The 23,154-nt window shown below is 32.6% G+C and overlaps 1 protein-coding gene across 5 annotated transcripts in view; it reads left to right on the top strand.

Moving 5' to 3' along the window:
* The window catches only part of LOC126888763 (activated Cdc42 kinase-like), a 1,045,651-nt gene that overhangs the window by 458,086 nt on the left and 564,411 nt on the right, over window positions 1-23,154 (top strand). For all 5 annotated transcript variants that reach the window (XM_050657144.1, XM_050657145.1, XM_050657142.1 and 2 more), the window contains exons 7-8: window positions 12,800-13,061; window positions 16,067-16,446. In XM_050657144.1, coding sequence (XP_050513101.1) covers window positions 12,800-13,061; window positions 16,067-16,446 — 642 coding nt within the window. The remainder of the gene's footprint in view (window positions 1-12,799; window positions 13,062-16,066; window positions 16,447-23,154) is intronic.

The following is a 23,154-nucleotide window of genomic DNA, read 5'->3' as shown; positions in this document are numbered from 1 at the left end:
TTAATATACTATAAGATATCCATGCCGATTGAGAATATAGTGTAGAGGACGAACGAGTGCCGCACATGTAATCCAAAAGGAACCACCTTAAATCGGTATAATATTCCATCCATCGAGAAAGCCGTATAATTTGTGCAATTTTCTGCCAAAGGTATCAGCCAGAAGCTATTCAAATCGATTTTCGAAAATATATGGAACCCTCTCTTTCTTCTATATGAATCTTCTTTTCTTTCATACCTTTTTTGTCAACTTTGCATTCCCTTCCATTTAATTTGCATCTTTTTCCAACTGGCTTATTTCATTCAAATCCAAGTTCCGATTTTCGGGAATCCCAAAAATCTTTTTTTCTTGATTTGCTTTTCCTACCTTTCTGTTTTTTTTTTGTTGTCTTCCTCTTGTTTGTCAGTGCAATTGATCTTGCTTGCTTCGGGTTGATCTTGTTTAATAGCCATATTAATTTCGTTTTCATTTTCTTTGTTTAAAGCCTCATCGTCTTCTTAATTGTTTCTCCCGTTGTCTTTAACTTCTTTTCTTTAAAGTCTATGTATACGTGTTTCTCTATTAATTCATCCACTTTAATCGCCATATCGTGACTCATTCCTTCCATTATTACGCATTGCAAGGAATAAAATTTCTTTTCAGCCCTTAATTTAATTCGTATTCCTTCATTTATTGTTGACAGTTTCTTTTTATTAACATCCACCAAAGTAACCCAGGATATCCTGTATATCAATTTAGTTAAATCCAGTTCTTCTACCAATTGCTTATTTATTAACGATATTTCCGACCTCGAATCTATTAAAATTCTTATTGGTTTGTTGTTAATAAAAGCATCTACATACATTAAATGTTATTTTTGACTTAGCATCGTTTCCAGCTAATTTGATAAATTTTTTCGGGTGACAAAAAATTTTATGAAATAGTTTTACTTCACTGTTGTTGAAGTAATTATACTTAGTATGATTGTTTTTTACCTACCTTAACGTTACAATTAATTTTTCTTGAGGTGCAGTGCATTCTCGAAAATTCGAGTATGTGCGAAGTTTCTGGCAATTGAAAGATGAAGTAGTTTTCAATCCTAATAGCAAAATTAATAATATTGAAAATATTAAAAACATTGACGCTAACTAAAAACCAGATGACGTTAGTCACCTAATACCTTCACTTCGGTTGCAGTGGGTGGGAAAAACTCTCGATGCTGGTCATTTAGGATATGGAGAACAGTGCCTACGTTCTCTCCGATGAGGCTCCAATAAGAGCCGAAAATCGCGATTCAGAGGACTGGACTGCGCTCCGTATTCTAATTGAAAAGTAAGATTGTTTTGCCCTCGCATTACAACTGAATAAAAATGGTATACATTTTTATTTTATAGTCGTATTACTCCGTAGAGTAACCAGGTGCATTTTTCGTTGGAACTTTACCAAGCTGCAGACGCGGGATGTGAATTGCATAGTGTAGAATTCCTTCCCTTTGTCTTCACTGCAGCATCCATGTGCTTGCAAATTGTAGAAGCCTTGGAGGTGTCACCAGGAAAGTGTACCAATAAGTTTTCAATTTAAAAATCTTTTAGTAATGTTTTTAATATTTTCAATATTATGTATTCAATATTTTTAATATTATTAATTTTGCTATTAGGATTGAAAACTACTTCATCAATAATTTGTTTTTTAAGCTAAGTTTTGACTGTCTTCCCAATAGCCAATAATATTTGCTGAGTTTCAAGCCGAATTAAAAAGTAGACAGATTTAGCTCAGTAAATTTTTAGCCGGATAAACATTTGTGTATCTTTCTTCATTAATTTTTGCTACCTTACTACCTTTTACAGTAAATTTTTTCTTGTAAATGGTCCTATACATATATTTAAAAGTTTTTTGGGTTTAAAATGCGATCTTAATTGCTGTATTAGATGTAATTTAATAAATTAAGTGTTGTAGCATACGCAAGTAGCTCAAATTAATTCATTCTCCGACACATTGTTTTAGACAGTCAAATGAGATTTGACTTTGAGCGACCTCGTTTGTGGATTTTATGACATTACTGACAAATAACTCTCCTATATCTGTTACAAAAATATCCAAACGGGCTTAAACCTGTTTTACACTATACCCCATTCCACGAATATACGACCCTCTTGGATTATCGCCACAACGAATATTTTACTGTGCAAAATATGAAGAACGAAAGTAAATTGCAAATTATATTGTTGTTTATTGGAGTAATTATTAGAGCAAAACACTTTCGTACTTCTTATGTTGCACACTAAAATATTCGTTGTCGCGATAATCCAAAACAGTCGTATATTCGGGGAATACACCATTTCTTATTTTCATTAAAATTGCCTGTTGAACATTTGAAAGAATGTTATACTTAAGTTAGGTTATGTACAGTAGGAAAAATGAAAGAATACCCATGCGTCATCGATGATATGCATACGAATCAAATCAAAAATTTCTATAGTTTGTTTTTAAACCAAGAGGAGTGATTCAAATTTACCGCGCTGTAATGCTTGTTTGTAATTGGTCCAACCGCAGGCAAGTTTACTCCACTGTTATAAAATTTTGACACTAATGACATTTATCAAGTTTTGACACTTTTGGCATTTCATAGGTTAATTCAGTTATATCGGCGATTTTTTGTGTTTTCTGTGTTATTTCTTTAATTTTTAGCTTTTTAGTCTGATTTGATATAAGAAGCAGTTGTTTTTAGAACTCTTCAGCGACGTATTATAATATAATATTTATGGATTACCGTTGAGGGCCGACATGATCAACCAAAAAAGATGTATTTGGTTATTTTTCTAGTGACTTTCTTGGGTGTGAATCTGTATTTTTAGTTTACTCCTCCTGGTTAAAAAATAAACTATAGTCAAAACAACATCTAAACTAAGTTAATACTGTAAAAAACGGATGTGACTACTACCCCACCGTACGATTTTTCGCTACGTAAATGTGTCAAAAAATTTTTGTGATGTTATTCTTTTCATTTGTAATTAATTATTTGGTATAAATTAATAATACAAAAATAATGAGTAAGCAAATATAGTATTATGAATTTCTCCATGTTAAAGTTGCCGGACGTAAATAGTAACAGGAATTTAAAAAATGTCCTTTATGTCAGCTGCAAGTGACTTAAATGAAAGTAAACGTAATGAATTCAGATCATTTTGGTATCCAGATCCTTTTCCAGACATTATCTGCAAATAAATGTACATTCGTAAAAATATGCTAATCTGTAATTTTATACACTATGATTGAAAAGTCAGAGTAATATGTACACGTTTGACAAACTCATCGACAGAAGTTAACCATATTGACAGATGATTACTTACAAATTTTATTGACTTACTTTAATTAAATAAATACTTACCAAACCAAAAATACAATATAATATCAAAATAGCTTTTAAAAGAACTGTTTATTCAAGTAAATACGACTGATTATTAAAATTTATGAACTCTACCGAGCCTAACCCAGTTTCATTGTCAAAGTGACAGAAATTAAATCTGTCAGATTATAGTTGACCAGCACGATTACTCGAATAGTAGTTTATACAATCATTATCTCTACTGATGTTGAATGTTTTTCTAAGAATGACATTAGAAGTACAGAAATAGTCAAGTGTGAGTTTAAATTTTTTACTAAATTAATATAACTACGTTGAACAATTGTATCGCCGTCTCACTCTGTCAATTATAAATATGTAACTGCGTATGTCTTGGATAACGTTTTTGCTTAGTAGACGACACTTAATAATATATCTCTCTCGTTTGTTATTTATAGAAAAGGCAGCAAATTAAAAATATGTGGTTGATATGATCGTTCATGGGTATTCTTTTATTTTTCCGACTGTAATATTTGTTAATAGCTTAACGGTGTCGAGTCAGACAAACTTTGATGTATGGGAACACTGGAACAGGGGAAATTTTAATTGTGTAACGTGATTTTAACTGTGGAACGTGTCATACTGACAAGTTTAAGATTGTGAAAATTGCAAGTTGTTTTTAAGTTTATTGTATAGCAAACTCAATATAATATGAAAAAATGTTTGTCCGACAAATATGTTGGGCATTTTAATAAGTTCGACACGTAGAACATGTCAAATGACAGGAATTATATTGGTGGTAAGTAGCAGTCTGATTTTTGCGTGAGAGTTTAATGAAAGGCTAACAAATCAATTGGAAGTTCTGTCCGACAAAATACATGGGACGTTTTCGTAGTCTGACGTTCGAAACCTGTAACCTGTTCCACAATTAATACTTCCCCTGTTCCAGTGTCCCGTACATCAAAGTTTGTCCTACTAGACACCGTTAAACTATTAACAAATTTTCAGCTTGCTATTAATCAACTTGGTACCAAGGATCCAGGCCTTTAGTAATCATCTAAAATAATCCAAGGCCTACTCTAATTACGATTTTTTAGATGGCTCTGTATGATCTTACTACTACTGTGAACTAATAAAATGAAAATTGTAATGTCGTTGATTTCCTAATAAAACCAGTTACATAATTCTAATTTATCCTGTCATATTTGAAATATGGCAATAAAGGAAACGTGATAAGGATTGTTTTAATTAATTTAAGCGTAGTGATTTATTGTTGAGAATTTTATTTCGGATATGCATCTGAATTGAATATCGTCATATTATTATATTATTCGTCCGTCGTCCACTCTAACTTTTCCTATGCGTCACCATTAATTTTCAAACAAATTAAGTCAATGTTGTTCTGAAGCTATTTCCTTGTGGCATTTTTATAATAATTAACTATTTAGATGGGAAATAAGCCACAATTAAATTTAAAAAAATAATTTTATTAACGTTTCTAAAATTATTTTTTTCAATTTAATTGTGGTTTATTTCCCATCTAAATAGTTAATTATTATAAATTAAGTCAAAACATAAAGTGAAACGAACGTCGATGTGTGTATACATTTTGTATACTGTATAGTATACAGTGATGAGCGCGCTAATAACCGGCAGAATAACGCAAAAGATGGAAAACATAATACATTGCGAGGTAAAGAGAGATGAAACTAGTGGAGGTGGAAATTATCGGTATAAACGTAGGAATTATTTTATTTTATTTATTGACGGGCTAAACCCTTTTTCAGTTTTTGTACAATATGTATAAAATACAGTAAGATACATAAGCTAGCTACAACAGTTTTTTTAACATGTTTTTTAAATGATGCAGTTGAAGTATTAAATAATGCTAAATCTGTTTGGTACTTGTTCGCCGTACGTAACATCCTAGAAATAACTTAATTAAGTCCATAATTAGTAGAATGGAAATCTACAAAAAACAGGTCAGAATTACGGATTCTTCGCATAGGTATATTAAATGAGATTAAACCCAAAATTTCAGGGCAATTAATAAATCCATTTAGAAGCTTATGTAAAAAATATAATTCGAATTCAGCTCTTCTTGTCTCTAATTTGTTCATTTTAAGTTGATTAAGAATATAACTGTAATTATAATCTCCACGTCTTAAACCCATTTTATAACCACATATCCTTAAAAATCTGTTTTGAACTTTTTCTAATTGAGTTTTCTGGGTATTATAAAAAGGACACCACATATAATACAGCAGTATTCTATAATTGATCGCACTAGCGAACAGTATAGTATTTTAAACGTAAAAACTGAAAAGTCCTTTGAATTTCTCTGGATAAATCCTAACATTTTAAGGGCACGTGAAGTTATGTCATTAATATGATCATTAAGGTTCAGTTTTCTATCCAGTGTTATACCCAAATCCCGTACCTGATGTATATCTTGCAGAACAGTACCATTAAGTGTGTAATTATTATTAAAAGAAGCCTGCGTTTTACTAAACGTGATTTTAAAACATTTTTTTAGATTTAAGTTTAAAACATTTACTTCACACCAACGTGAAAAATTATTTAAGAACAACTGCAAACATTCACAATCAGAGAGGCAAGCAATAGATCTAAAGATTTTTATGTCATCAGCGAATAAGAGAAATTGGTCGGAGTTCATTGTTTGGAAATCGTTAAGAAATATATTAAACAGCAGTGGACTCAAATGAGAGCCTTGTGAAACACCTGATGTTGAATTGGTTTTGACAAAAAAAAAACTACCATATTTAACCATTTCAGAACGATTAGACAAATAATGTTTAATCCAATTTGAGATGTTATCGCTAATGCCATAGTCACAAAGTTTGGCAATCAAGATCTCATGATTGACTCTATCGAAAGCTTTTGAAAAATCAGCATAGATTGAATCGACCTGAGAACCAGACTCCAACGAGTTAATGATAAAATTTGTATAATACACGAGATTTGTAACTGTGGATTTACCTTGGCTAAAACCATGTTGTTCACCAATTATTATGTTTTTACAATCAAAACTTAACATTCTATTTCCAAAAAAAAACTAATAGTTTTGGTAACTCTGACTGTATACAAACTGCACGGTAATTTTCAGCTTTATCATTCTGACCAGACTTGGAAATTTATTTAAAAAAACTAGATTTCCAGAAATCGGGAAATATGATGTTAGTGATAGGTTAAATAAATGGTGTATTGGTTCTGCCAAAGTGTATACACATTTTTTTCAAAAATACAATGGAACTTCGTCAGGTCCCTTGGTAAGTTTCCACGGGCTACTCAGAATCTTATCAACTATCTCCTTAATGTCAACAACATAATTGCTTACATTCGCAGATTTCTCAAATTTAAAAATAGGAATTTGATTAACTATAACATCATTGTAGACAGTTGAAAAAAGTTTGCAAAAATATCAACGATTTCTTGACTATTTTCCCCAGTATAATCACCATACTTAATAACTGATGGTAACATATGTGAGTTTCTTTTACTATTTATAAATTTCCAGAATGATCTAGGGTTTTCAGATATATTGTTTTCAGTTTCCTGAACATGTCGTTTATATAGCGAATTCGTAAATTCTTTACACTGAGTTCTAATACTTGAAAATATATTATAATCTTCTTCCCTACCTGTCTGTTTGAATGTTTTATGAGCAGTTTTCTTTTTTAATATTAACGATTTTAGATCACAGTTATACCAATTAGGATATGTGGATGTTTTATATGTTTTAATGGGTACACAATTATGTATTAAATTGTATAGAATTTCATAGGTTTCAATAGCCTCGTTGATATTTTTGTTGATGAAAACTAATTTCCAATCAATCTCAGCAAAAAAATAATTTATGCTAAAGTAATCACCATTTCTGAAATCTAAAAAGTATTCTTCATAATTTAAAGTTGATGAGTTAACATTAACAAACAATTCCAAAGAAACTGGAGTATGATGGACACTTTTGTCAAACAAGGGATCAGATGGTTCCGACACAATTATATTAGACAAACTAGAAAAAACTAAGTCGAGAAAAGTATTTCTGCTATTAGGTATCACATTAATTCCAGATAAATTACAATAACTGGCAGTATTACACAAATCATTAGCAGGAGAATTGGGAATACACTGAACTCTAATTCCAAATTCATCATTTATCCATTTAACATTGGGTAAGTTATAATCACCGCATATAATCATATCACTATCTGGAAAGTTTTCAAATATAAACGTAACACTGCTACAATGATCGATGTAATACTGATGTTCAGACGCAGGAGGGATGTACACAGAACCCAAAATAAGCATTTGATTATGACACTTAAGTGGCACAAAAACTTGTTCAATATTATTTTGTGGTATAACAACTTCACACACTTGTAAATATTTAGATGTAGCTATCAGAACACCTCCACGTTGCTTATGGCTTGTTAGATGATTTCTATCGGCTCTAAAAATGCTGTAATTGGAAAGTCCTAACTCAGCATTATTAAAGTCAGAATTAAGCCAGGTTTCAACTATGTAGTATAATTATATTATAATCAGAACAAGCAACCACTTGTTGTAAGTCGTTAAGCTTGGTACGCACGCCTCCTATATTCTGAAAATAAACGTTCAATAAAGTTCTTTCATGATTCTTTTTGAAAGATTTTGATTGCTAGAATTGATAGTTAACTTTTTCTTTACTTTTAGTTAACTGTTTTAAATAGCAAGAACAGTTTATATCAAAAACGTGATGATTAACATCAATATCGTTTAGTTTCATAATATCCTTAGCGTACGTACAGTTAGAAAATTTAAAATTAGTTGTATTATTACATTGATCCTTCTTATGTTTATCCCCACAGAGAGGACAAACGTAATTTTTTGATGCACATTTGTCCGAAAAGTGGCCAAATCTCCAACATCGGAAACACCTAATTACACTTATAAATTCGAAAAAATGATAACTGTTCCATCCAATATGAACTTTTTGTTTGTTAGAAATTAAATAATTAAATTGCTTAGGAGAAAGTTCAATTATTACATTTACATTATTTCCTCTACTTCTGTTAGATTTAAATTTGTGAATAATTTTAATATCAGTTTGAATCGAATCATCTGGTAAATTTTGATTTAGAAATTTATTAATAAATTCACCATTATCATTCAAGTCATCAGGGTTAACATCAATGATTTTAATTTTAGGTTTGTTCAATTTGCCAACTTTTATTTCATACTCAGCGCCAAATGCCGTTCTACATTACTTTTTAAATTTTCCAACGATTTCTTATCTTGACAGTGAATCATAACACGACCATTTGCTCCTTACTTTACCTCAGCTAAAGAAACAGCCATATCAGCTGGACAAAGTTTTTGTGTTAGTACACTTTTTGTAACCGAACTACATATTTAGGTTCAGGTTTTTTTGGTTTTATAATTAAGGGTCCCGTTTTTTTTTATTTTCACATCAGCCCAAGATTTTCCATCAGATTTTGAAAGTGGAGATGAATTTGACGATTCCAATAAATCAATTAACTTACTTGCTTTTTCAATTAGTTCATTATTTCTATCCGCTTTTTTGTTGATAATATCATTAAACATCGGTACACAGTCATTACAAAACCATTTACAGTTATCACAATCTTGTTTAATCTTCAAAAGTTGTTTCTTTACTTTAGCACAATGAAGGTGATAACATTTATTACAAAAATCACAAATTATAAATTTTGTATTCACTATAAAATTGTCAGAGCAAGCAACACACGTCTTACCGCTAGCAGACATTTTCAATTTACAATTAACATTATATTACATAGTTTCCCACCTTAAGACGTATCGAAGGAATATGACAACTGTCACTGTGACAGGAGAATTTAATAAAATAGTCCCGACACAGACGTCTAGAGGTGGGAAACTATGTAATGCAATGTAAATTTATACGTTAATACCGATAATTTCCATCTCCACTAGTTTCATCTCTCTTTACTTCGCAATGTATTATGTTTTTCATTTTTTGCGTTATTCTGCCGGTTATTAGCGCGCTCGTCACTGTATACTACACACATCGACGTACGTTTCACTTTACGTTTTGATTTAATTTGTTTGAAAATGAATCGTGCCCCATAGGCATAGATAAAATGGAACTACTATATAAGGTACTGTAATCATAGAGTAATAGTTTCTATTAGAGGTACAGCTATGACTAATAATTTTATTCAGTATCTACAAAATTTGTCTCTAGTTCTGAAAAAAAATAAACAAATTACCTAAATTCATATATAAATAATTTACTTTATAATTATTAGTTTTAATTGTCATGGTATGAACAGCTTCTTCTATCATTATATAAGTCACAATAAATTGAATAATAAATTGATGCTTCAGAAGTCAAACGGTGTAAGTCACATTCTTCCTGAAAATAATTTATGAGATGTAACACATATTATTATATGATATTTATACAGGGTGTAACAAAAATACAGGTCATAAATTTAATGACATATTCTGGGACCAAAAATAGTTCGATTGAACCTAACTTACCGTAGTACAAATGTGCACATAAAAAAAGTTACAGCCCTTTGAAGTTACAAAATGAAAATCGATTTTTTCCAATATATCGAAAACTATTAAAAATATTTTATTGAAAATAGACATGTGGCATTCTTATGGTAGTAGTATCTTAAGAAAAAATTATAGTGAAATTTGGACACCCCATAAAAATTTTATGGGGGTTTTGTTCCTTTAAACCCCCCACAACTTTTGTGTACGTTCCAATTTAATTATTATTGTTGTACCATTAGTTAAACACAATATTTTAAAAACTTTTTTGCCTCTCAGTACTTTTTCGAAAAGTCAGTTTTTATCGAGATATTTTGAATATTTGTCAAATCCACCACATATTTGTATATGGCTAAGTACGATTATGGAGACTTGGTAATAATATGAAAATTTATTTATGATTTACATTTTTAGGTATATTTTGAACCATATTAAAAAGAAGTAATATCTCGATAAAAAGTGCCTTCTCGAAAAAATACAAAGAGGCAAAAAAGTTTTAAAAACACTGTGTTTAACTAATGGTACCACAGTAATGGTTTAATTGGAACATACACAAACATTTGGGGGGTTTAAAGGAACAAAACCCCCATAAAATTTTTATGTAAACATATTAAAAAAGAAGCCGCAACTCGATAAAAACTGCCTTATAGAAAAAATACTAAGAGGCAAAAAAGTTTTAGAAATATTGAATTTAACTAATGGTACCACAATAATAATTTAATTGGAACGTACACAAAAGTTTGGGGGGGTTTAAGGGAACAAAACCCCCATAAAATTTTTATGGGGTTCACAAATTTCACTATAATTCTTTTTTAAGATGTTCCTGTCATAAGAATGCCACATGTCCATTTTCAATAAAAAATCTCTAATAGTTTTCGATATATTCGAAAACATCGATTTTCATTTTGTAACTTCAAAGGGCTGTAACTTTTTTTATGTGCATATTTGTACTAAGGTAAATTAGGTTCATTCGAACTATTTTTGGTCTCAGAATATGAGATTTAATTTATGACCTGTATTTTCGTTACACCCTGTATAATAATATTATAACTTCCTTGTTTGTATTTATGAATATAATAGGTACTTATATTATGATAAATAGAGAGAGTTTATTTATTTTTAATGACTCCTTATTTTTCTGCAATTACTTTCGCAAACATCTCATTATATGGATGCTTCAGAAGTCAAACGGTGTAAGTCACGTTCTCCCTAAAAATGAGTTAGGCGACGTAACACGTACCTAACACAAATAAAAAGGTCAAATGTTTCAGTTGTTCATACACATACGTCACTAATTTAGATTTTCTTTATGTATATTTAAGTAAGTCGTTATGATATAATTAATAAATTAATTTTCTAATATTTTCAGAAGTCAGATTAAGTAAGTCATTATAATAATAATTGTAAGTAAGTCATTATAAAAATTGAAGGCAAGTGAAGAAAATTATGTTTTTAGGTTTGATCTAGAAAAGGTACTTCCTTTTCCAAAATTGAGTGTGTCAGTGGCTTATTACAAACTGACCATGTATGTTTACAACCTGGGTGTTCATAGTTTTAATACCAATAAGGGTTTTATGTACATGTGGAATGAAACTGAGGGTTCTAGAGGGTCCCAGGAAATAGCAGCATGCCTTGTAAAGCACCTTAAGCAAAATGCTTCTAAACATAAACACATAATCATGTATTCCGATTGTTGTACAGGGCAGAATCTAAATATAAAATTATCCTTAGCTCTCCACAAACTTGTGCAAGACCCTGATATGAAAGTTGATCATATTGATCACAAATTTCTTGTGTCAGGACACAGCTATCTTCCAAATGATGCTGATTTTGGTATGATTGAAAAGAAAGCAAAAAAGAAAGAATTTACTTGGTCCAAGTGACTGGGTGGATATTGTAAAAAATTCTAAAAACAAAAGTGCGTTTCTGGTCACTGAAATAAAGAGAGAAGAGTTTTTATCAACAAAAAAATTGGAGGATTGTATTACCAACAGAAAAATTGATATAAATGGTCGAAAAGTGAACTGGTTACAAATAAAATGGTTACGCTTCAGCAAAAATAAACCAAACTCTATATTTTATAAACAAACATTGCAGGAATGGGTTGAATTCGATGAAACTGATATTTCAAAACCGGCATCAAAGGGAAGGCCTCAAATTTTGTCTAATATAGTTCAAGGTCTTTTGTATTCTGAGCGTAGGCCAGTGAAGCATATTAAAAAGAAACACATGTTTGATCTCTTGAAATTTATTCCACCACATTATCACTCATTCTACAGAAAGTTGCCGACAATAAACCAAACGAGAGCTGCCTCAGCAAGGGAAAACGATTCAGAATTATTATCAGATACTGAAGAATTTTTCGGTGGACGTAAGTCAATATTTTTGGTGAAAAGTGGTTATTTTTCAAAAATAATGAAAGTTTTTTAGTTTCCTTGTTTGTATTTATGAGTATAGTACTTATATTATCATAAATAAAGACGGTTTATTTATTTCTAATGACTCCTTATTTTTGTGCAACTATTTTCACAAACATCTTATTATCCCTATTCCACGAACTTACGCCTGTTTTGGATTACTTCAACAACGAATATTTTACTGTGCAAAATAAGAAGAACGAAAATAAATTGCAAATTACATTGTTGTTTATTGGAATAATTATTAGCGCTATTTACTTTCGTACTTCTTATGTTGCACAGTAAAATATTCGTTGTCGAAGTAATCCAAAACAGGCGTATGTTCGTGGAATGGCCCATATCTCATTTTAAAGATTTACTGACTTACACCGATTGGCTTCTGAGGCATCGATATCATTTTAAATTAAACCCTTATTGACTTACACCGATTGGCTTCTGACACATCGAAATAGTAGTGAGTTTTGGATTATTTTACAATTATTATTTCCTTATTTAGAACTCATCAACCTCTTTGGAAAGGGGCAACAGCAAGCGGTAAAACTGGACTTTTTGATCCAATCAACGTTGTAGCTTATCTAGGTAGCGACCTCCCAAGTTCCTCATTTTTACGTTCGGACAGCACAAGATCTTCAGCTCGTAGAAAACTACGTAGTGAAATGATTAGTGCTCCACAGGGTGATTTTAAACATACGGGCCACGTCGGTTTAGACGGAGCGTATTTTGGTGATCTCAGTTGGATGGATGGCTCCAAAGGAAACGTGAGTTGTTCTATATTGTATAGTTGAATTGTATAGTTGTATAGTTAAATTAATATTTTATAGTTGAATATGAAATAGTTATACAGTACGTAAATCGTTCAGCTGGACATGGGGAACATACATTGTATATATTTAGATACATAAATACATACATTGTATCAGGGTTGTTTCGTTTTAAACATTTTGTTTTAAACAACTGTTAAACGTGTGTATACATATGTTTAAAACAGTTTAAAACACGTTTAAAACACTTAAACAATTAAACAAGCGTGTTTTTTTTTATTATCTTTATTAAAATAATAAATAAATATGAAAAAAATTCTCAAATACATTATACAAACTTGTTAACATACATATTATTTTTTTATTAATAACCGGAACTTAACAAAATTGGAAAACTTAAAACATTTTGCATACAAGAGTTAATAAATTTCTCAAAACTGTTCCAGTCTCATAGTAATCTTGTAATCTAAAAGTATGAATCTGATATCTGATCAGTCACGCCATTACTGATGCAATTAAGCTCTTTAAAAATTGAAACCAACTTAGCAGCTTTGACATTGACTAGCCGATTACGTAGTTTGGAATGGTAAACTGTATGTTGAGGAGAAGAGTATTTCTATGTTGGCTGACAATGCATTAGCTGTGTGGAGCTGTTGAACAAGTTCCAATGCTGTAGTATTTATATTTTTCATAGAACGCTACCATGTCTTTGGTATTACATTCTCAATTAATGTTTAGATAACGTATATGGTTTAAAGGGTACACACTTTGCCTGGTAATTAATAAAAATTGGCAATGCTCCTGGATGATAATTTATAATGGATGGATGATAAGTTTATTTCCACTAAAGTGCTTATCAAGCAAATTTGCCAAAAAATGAGCTGGGGTCAAAGCCATTTCCATACGCTCCTTGAGCTCCTTCGTATCATGTACAAAAATTCACCATTTACGTGTTTCAAAAAGACACTAAACACCACAAAATAACTTACAGTAGGCGTTATTGCAATAGCCAACTTGCAATGCGAATTGATAAATAGTAAATAGTCTGGGGTTCCCCCAGGCAATAGCTCCTAACTGCAATTGGTCTTATTATTATTAAAATCAAAGTTATTAATATTATGTTTAAGAAAACATGGTTTAACAATGTTTTTTTAAGTTTTATTTGTTTAAAACATAAAATTTAAAACAAAAAACGCATGTTTAAAACAAAAAAACATGTGTTTTAAACGCGTTTTATTTGTTTAAAACAAAAAATTGAAAAACAAAATAAAACATGTTTAAAACAAAAAAAAAACGTTTAAAACAAAAAAAACATGTGTTTTGCATAAAATAAAAAAAACATGATTTTTTTTCAACCCTGCATTGTATTATATTGAGATAATTGTGGCAACTGAGCTCTCTCTATGACAATATAGTTATTGTCATTAAGGGGCATTAACCTTAAAATTGACAACTCATTTCGACTGACACAAATAATCGTCAAAATATGACAATGTACTAGCTAAATATTTTTGGCCTAAGGAAATGTGAAAACTGTTTAGTTTTGAAATTAGTTTTTAAATAAAAAATACTTTAAAAATTAAAGTAAAATTATTAACTCATTAATCATAAACTTTGTTTTTGATTTATTTATGGACAGCCTTGCTTCAAAAGTCACTCATTCTATTCGTTCTAACAGCTCTATTGCACCAAAAACTCGTACTCGAACAGAAGCTTCAGCTAACACAGGTTAACGCAGTTGCCATAATTCTCTCAATGTATATTGCCTATGTCCAGCTGAACGATTTACGTACTGTATATATAACACCGGTTCACAGCGTCCTGCGCCTTCCGGTTTCTATTTTCCAGCAGCGTCGATCTGTTCAATCTCCTGGTCGTAGATCTCTCTCAGACATTGCTTTCTGGATTCCACTTATCCAGGTAGTTTTCGGTCTGCCCCTTTTCCTTCTCTCCGTGGATTGCCATTTCATTATCAGCTTTGGGAGTCGTTGTTCCTCCATTCTTTGTACATGGCCATACCAACAAAGTTGTTTTTGTTGGTCCTCTTCTATTATGGTTGTTTTCCTATTCATAATATTTCGTACTCGAATTCGTTATATGTGAGATTCTGGAGATGCAGGTCGATCTTCGCCTATTTCGAATTCTGTCCTTCCACTTTGTTGGATTTTCGTTCCACGGTATACATAATCAGAGCTTGGCTCCCACCTGAATCGCCACCTGATCGTCAGTGTGTATAGTGTTGAGTTGTCGTTTAGGTGTTAGTACGGGATCCGAATATATTTCGATCTGTACCCATCTGCTTTCCGGATGAAACATTTTTTTTATATTAAATTTCATACATAGACAAATATTTCTAGCATGGGTTGCCTATCAAAATCGTGTCATAGCTATCCTTAAGGGGGGCCGTAGGGGTTGAAATCAATATTTTAAGCACATTTTTTTTAAAGTATGGTAGAATTATTTTATTTTTAAATTAAATAGGCATATTCAGTAGCGTTTCATAGAAAAATAAGCCAACGGTTGCAAATTTTTAAAGACACCGCAAATGCATTATATTTTGGGTGTCTTCAAAAATGTGTCACCCTTGGCTTATTTTTCAATATTTTTCCTTGAATAATTTATGAATTATACTAAATATGCCTATTTAATTTAAAAATAAAATAATTTTTACCATAGTTTAAAAAAAATGTGCTTGAATTATTGATTTCAACCGCTACGCCCCCCCCCTTAAGGATAGCTATGACGCGATTTTGATAGGGAACCCATGCTAGAAATATTTGTCGATGTATGAAATTTAATAAAAAAAAATGTTTCATCCGGAAAGCAGATGGGTGTAGGTTGACCTATATTCGGATCTTAGACTATGTATCCCCATTGCAGAACATGATTTCCGAATATGAAATAGTTGAATTTGAAAAAAAAAATAAAATCATAATGACCTTATGTAATTAATGAAATAGATTTAAATCTAAATTCTGAAATGTCATCCATGTTATTTCTAGTATGGAACAGTTCCAACACAAGTTGTGGCTCCTTACCGACCTCACAAAGACTTAGAAGCTGCTCCTTTACTTGAAGGTGATCTAGTATCGGCTCCAGTTCCTCTTCAAGACCATGAATATCACGAAATCAGTGATGAAGAAAATACTAACAGTCCTAGTTTAGACTTAGGTCCATCTTTAATGGCTGAAATGGAAATGATGTTCAGTTCCTTAGGTACTCAAAACCATTCGTTGGATCATGAAGGATCGAATAGAAGTAATGAATTGCGTGAAAAATTAAATAGTAAACCTAGGAAACAAGCTACTGTGAAACCAATTTCAGCACACGATCAAAAAACTTTAGATACCGCTATTGCAATAGCAAATGAAATAACATCTCGGTGAGTATCTTTTGACAAAAAGCCATTTTTACTAAAATTTAACAATTAAGAAGAACTCTACATTAATTTTTTACATATACATCACTTATTATACTTTGCCATGTGTTCAGTGTTGTGTATAGAGATATGTATGTATACAGTAGGGGAGGAAAGTATGCTAAATGGACATCCTAAGTCTTGACATCACAAAATTGGGAGGAGCTTATATTTGACTCCAAACAAAGTTGGGACCTCTTGGATTTTAAAGCACCCTATGTAACGCACAGCTGGCACAGCTGAATGTGGCTGCATTTTTATGTTTGTGCATCACAGTGTTGCCATGCTGTTTTCTATATATTTCTTTCATAATTTCAATCAATGTTAAATATACCTACAATGATAATAGAATAATAACATTTACTTCTCCGTCATTATACTAGGTATAATGATAAATGAGGTGTCAAATTAAAGCTTATAATCCAAGGATAGTACTAAAGGTGAGAAATTTGACATAGGTTGTCTGTCCGCCTGTCCGTCCGACCGCGAATATAACTCCTCCGTTACTATACCAGGTAGAATGACAAATGAGGTGTCAAATGAAAGCATATAATACAAGGATCGTACTAAAGGTGAGAAATTTGACATAGGCTGTCTGTCCGTCCGACCGCGAATATAACTCCTTCGTCACTATACCAGGTAGAATGACAAATGAGGTGTCAAATGAAAGCTTATAATGCAAGGATGGTACTAAAGGTGAGAAATTTGACATAGGATGTCTGTCCGCCTGTCCGTCCAACCACGAATATAACTCATCCGTCACTATAGCAGGTAGAATGACAAATGAGGTGTCAAATGAAAGCTTATAATACAAGGATGGTACTAATGGTGAGAAATTTGACATAGGCTGTCTGTCCGCCTGTCCGTCCAACCACGAATATAACTCATCCGTCACTATAGCAGGTAGAATGACAAATGAGGTGTCAAATGAAAGCTTATAATACAAGGATGGTACTAAAGGTGAGAAATTTGACATAAGCTGTCTGTCCGTCTGTCCGTCCGACCGCGAATATAACTCCTTCGTCACTATACCAGGTAGAATGACGAATGAGGTGTCAAATGAAAGCTTATAATACAAGGATGGTACTAAAGATGAGAAGTTTGACATAGGCTGTCTGTCCGTCTGTCCGTCCGACCGCGAGTATAACTCATCCGTCACTATACCAGGTAGAATGACAAATGAGGTGTCAACTGAAAGTTTATAATCCAAGGATAGTAGTAAAGGTGAGAAATTAGACCTAGGTTGTCTGTCCGTCTGTCTGTCTGTCCGCGAATATAACTCCTCCGTCACTATACCAGGTCGGACGGACAGGCGGACAGACAGCCTATGTCAAACTTCTCATCTTTAGTACCATCCTTGGATTATAAGCTTTCATTTGACACCTCATTTGTCATTCTACCTGGTACAGTGACGAAGGAATCATATACGCGGTCAGACAGATAGACGGACAGACAGCCTTGGTTAAATTTCTCACCTTTAGTACCATCCTTGGATAAGCTTTCATTTGACACCTCATTTGTCATTCTACCTGGTATAATGACGAAGGAGTTGAGTTTGCAAACAGACAGACAAGACGGACGGACAGACAGACGGACGTGGACAATTCAATGTTTTCACATTTTTTCAAAATTGGTGAAAACAACAACATAATAAACTTTACTTAATTGGTGTTTCAAAACTACTTACTTTTAACACATTAGGTACACAATATTACAAGGTTTCTAGCAAGTTAAACGTCACAATGATTTAAAATAATCAAGTAAAAACCTATATATACATAACATATTAGAACATACCTAAAATACACAAAAATGATACATTTCACACACAAATATAATATCACAAAAAATTGTAACGTGATAGTATGAAAAAATAGAGGATACGGCAACGGTGTTACATGTGACGGTCGGTCCGGGTCGGATTCAATGCCAATATCTACACAGACATATTTTAGGGTGCTTTAAAATCCAAGATGTCCACAAAGTTGTTTATAATGTTAAACACTCATAAGGAATTTTTAATTTATTGTTTACGTGGTTTGTGTGACAAAATAAGACTTTTCATTTAGGTATTTAGTTAAAGAAACGTGTCAATTAAGAGATTTTTATTCGTTTTTGTCCAGGTTTATTGCAATGATTAGAACGTAAATAGCTTTGAGGTTACGTTTATTTTCAACCACTAAGGAATAAAAACCACCTGAGCAAAAACGAATAAAAATCTCTTAATTAACACGTTTCTTTAACGAAATACCTAAATGAAGTCTTATTTTGCCACACAAAGCACGTAAATGAAAAATTCCTTATGGCCATTTAACGTTACAAACAACATTGTTTGGAGTCAATATAAGCTCCTCCAAATTTTGTGACATTTGTGACGTCAGACTTAGGCTGTCCATTTGCAGTTACTCGAGCGTTATGGTAACCTATTGGGTTGTGGAGATTAGGTCCTAAAACCAAAAATTAAGTAAAGTTTTCCATTTAAGTGGGTACTTCCTATTTTTTAATTTAATTTTCCATTTCCAACAATCGTTTTTTCCGATTAAAGCACCATCTATCCATAATGTGGAAAATCTCTCGAATAAAAGTTACTTATTTTTACGTAAGGAATCTAAATCTGCATTAAAAAATGGAGGCTCCTATTTAATATTCGTGGTGCCCACGGAGGCCCCACCTCCGTGGGGAGTCGTGTTTGGTGTCATTCGATAGATTGTTTCAAAATATTAAATACGTGTATCTTGTAGTTTTTCGATCTGATGTTTATTTCGCGAAATATCGCTGGGTTCCAATTTAAAATTTTAAATTTATCCCCCACCCCTCTCCGTGGGAGTCGTGTTTGGTATCATTCGGTAGATTTTTTAAAAATATTCAACACGTATTTTTTAGTTTTTCGACTAAATATTCGCTTTTTTCTTGTGAAATTTTGTGACTCACCCATTTTCTTACGCCCCGCTCAAACCCTCAGATTTTTTAAATATACACTGTTATGCATGTACTTATCTTAATCTGACGATTTCGAGTTTTTCTAAGAATAGATTTTTTTTCGGGCCCCCTTAACGGACTCCCCTGTATTAAGATCCAATATATGGTAGGGGTACATTTACAGGGTACAAGGTTTCTCCCCATGTCATAATCTGACGCGCTCGAGTAACTGCAAAAATCCCCGCTTGGGCTCCCCTACCAATACGATAAAGATATGTACCTACATTTATGTGAAATTATTAATATAATTTTAGAGTTTGTGGACTGTATGAGGTTTGCGGGTTCAAGTGGGAATTTATAGAGGGAGTTATGATAAACAGACAATATTGTTACACTCTTGAAGATACTTTTATTCAACTCCATCAGAAATAATTACAATACAACTCTTTAACACAATCTGACAACTTTTAACTTCAAATACCCAATTACAACTGAACTATAAAATGTCAAACACATATGTTTATATAGATTTCTGACGTTCTAGACGTCACCAGACATTTCTGGGTTATTCCATGACATCCAGAACATTCTCGTACGTGACTACTTCTTCTTTCACGTCGAGGGACTTTTTCTATGTAGGATCAATCTACAGAACTGTCACAACACTGCTGGGTCTGGTTGAAGCCAACAGGGTGGATCAGTTCCATGATATGGGGCTAATATCTCAATATGAACTACCTTGGGTTTACTTCTACCTGAAAACTGGATGCGGTAGAATAGATCATTTATTTTCTTTAAGACGGTGTACGGGCCTTCCCAGTTTCGTTGAAGTTTTGGGCAAAGTCCTTTCTTGCGTGTGGGATTGTATAGCCATACTGGGTCACCTCTTTGGAAAGTTGTCACAGTAGCTTGCACATCGAACCTAGACTTGGCTTTATCACTTTGAAGCTTTAAACTTTTACGAGCAAATTCGTGGACTTTTTCCAGTTTTTCTCTCAAGTTTTCTAGGTACGTCAGGGATGAAGGTTCTTCTTCGCAGGTAGGCAATTTTCCGAAAATAAGATCTTGAGGAAGCTTAATTTCTCTTCCGGCGATCATCATTGATGGAGAATAACCGGTTTCTTCATGTTCAGAACTTCTGTAGGCTAACAGGAATAGAGGAATTAGGGTATCCCAATCTTTTTGATTATCAGCAACAAACATTGAGAGGTATTGACAAATAGTTCTATTGTGTCTTTCGATCATTCCGTCTGATTGTGGGTGGAGAGGCGTAGTTCTAGTTTTCTTAATACCCAAGATTTTCATTAATTCTTGCCATAATTATTCTGATTCAAAATTCCGTCCCTAATCAGAATGAAACTCTAAAGGAACTCCATATCTTGATACGACGTGTGTTATGAATGCTTCTGCTACAGTAGTCGATTCTTGATTAGGTAGGGGTGCAATTTCAGGCCATTTTGAAAAATATTGCAACCATTAAGTACTTGTTACCTCTCTCTGTCGTTGGAAGTGGACCGAGAATATCCACTGCAAGTCGTTCTAAAGGCTCTCCGGAAAGATATTGTGCCATTTTACCACGACTTCTAGTTTAGGGCCTTTTCTACCATTACATAAGTCGCATTTCTTACACCATTCTTCTACATCTCAGCGACAATTGATCCAATAAAATCTGTCTCGAACTCTGGCCAGTGTTCTTTTTACTCCAAAATGTCCTCCAGAAAGGCTGCTATGAAGTTCTTGCAACACACTTTTAATGTGTGATTTTGCCAGTATCACTTGTTGAACTATTCGCGGTGTGCAAGTACTTGGAAGGGAAACGAGAAACGACCGTGCGCGAGTCGCGGAGAATATTTCAACTATCTTAAATAATTCATATTGTCAATTGAAATTGTCAAATTGACGTATATTTCATACCTTCTGTCATTGAAGCAGAAAAATTATATATTGCTCCACAATATTGATATGATATGCAATTATCATATAAAGGTAAACTTAATTAATTGTATTTTGCTTGTAGTACTGCATTTTAATAACTAATTTTATTTACTACATACAATTGTTTACGTTTGCATAGCATAACCTGCATCTTATTTTTTCTTCTTAATATTTTTTTGGACTATGGCCTTGACAATTATCCAGCAACCAGGACTAATATAATTGGTCAATATAATTAAAAGTGCGAATAAAAGTACAGAGCGCAGAAATAGAGGTCGCTTTGCCGAACTTGCACGGTCCCAATACGTACTCCATCGGGACTTTCCCACTTCCGATATAATAGACCATTCGAAAGATGCAAAGATTCCCATTGAGCCCAGTATGCCTTTATATTTCCACTGTATTTGGATATTTCCTGCCAAATAGGTCTTACTCCATTTTTAACCCATTCTTGTATGACTCTTAAGTCATTATCTTTCTTTTGACTCTTCTTAATGCTTTCCAGGGAAGTCTGATAATTATTTTCTTCCTGTTCAACGGTGGTCATGCAGACTTACTTCTTCGGTTATGCTCTCTTTTTCTTCAAGTCTTTTACAGTACTGGTATTGTCGTTCTAAACAGGGTCGCCTAGAAATAATATCAGCATTGTTGTGGAGACGCCATTTTCGATGTACTATGTCGAATATTGTTGAAGTCTCTCTATCCATCGAGCCACTTGTCCTTCTGGCTTTTTAAAATTCATTAGCCACTGCAAAGCGCTATGGTCATATCTGATTGTAAAATTTCTGTTATAAAGGAAGGTATGAAAATGTTCTACTTCACCTTCCTGTTCTTGTGATAATACGGCGCCAATACCATGCTGAGATGCATCACAATCCAACAGAAATTTTCCATCTTCTCGCGGATAGGCTAGGATAGGTGCTGTTGTAAGTCGTTTTTTTAAATCTACGAAGGCATTTTGACAATCCGGTGTCCAGTCAAATTAAATGATATTTTCGGTTAGTCGATAAAGCGGCTTAGCGATGCGGCCAAAATTTTTAATAAATTTTCGGTAATATGAACAGAGTCCAAGAAAACTTCTAATTTCTTTCTTATTTCCTGGTTTGGGCCAATCTTTAATAACTGAAATCTTCTCTGGATCAGTTTTAATTCCATCTGCTGAAACGATATGTCCTAGATAGTACGCTTCTCTTTGAAATAGTGAACATTTCTTATAATTGAGCTTTAAGTTGGCATTTCGCAATCTGTCAAATACCTCGCTTATGTTTTTTAGATGCTCATCATGATACAATAACAGAAGATATGACATGGAGCAGGTAGACGGGGCCAACGTAGCTACGTCACTCTGTGAGTAGATCAGCATTATATTCAGTGTTGTCGTATAGTAAACACTGTTTATTTTTGTGTTTAAGGTGAATTTTACTTATAATTTGTTACACTTTTATCAAAAATATTATATTCATAGTTAGATTTGAATAGTCCTTAGGGGGTGTGATCATAAATATAATTAATGAATAAGAGAATTAAGTAATAAAAAAATATAACTGATGGGCTTCATGACTACCGCAGCTTTAACTTTTTTTTATCATTTAACACATTACAGCTCTATTGTTAGCTTTATTTCATCGTCAGTATATGTATTATTATACAGGGTGTATAATACATGTATTATATATAGGGTGGAAGGCACTTATGGAATAAAATTATTTCTGTCCTTGTTTTAAAAAACGCTGAAACCCATTCATTTTTATATATAAATGTGGGCTTTTTAAACCTAAATTTAAATTTAAACAGGGTGATTCACGCAAGCCTGGTATA

Source organism: Diabrotica virgifera, chromosome 7, assembly GCF_917563875.1.
Source record: "Diabrotica virgifera virgifera chromosome 7, PGI_DIABVI_V3a".
NCBI lineage: Eukaryota > Metazoa > Arthropoda > Insecta > Coleoptera > Chrysomelidae > Diabrotica > Diabrotica virgifera.
The sequence above is the reverse complement of the archived record's forward strand: the minus strand, read 5'-3'. Positions and strand labels throughout refer to the sequence as shown.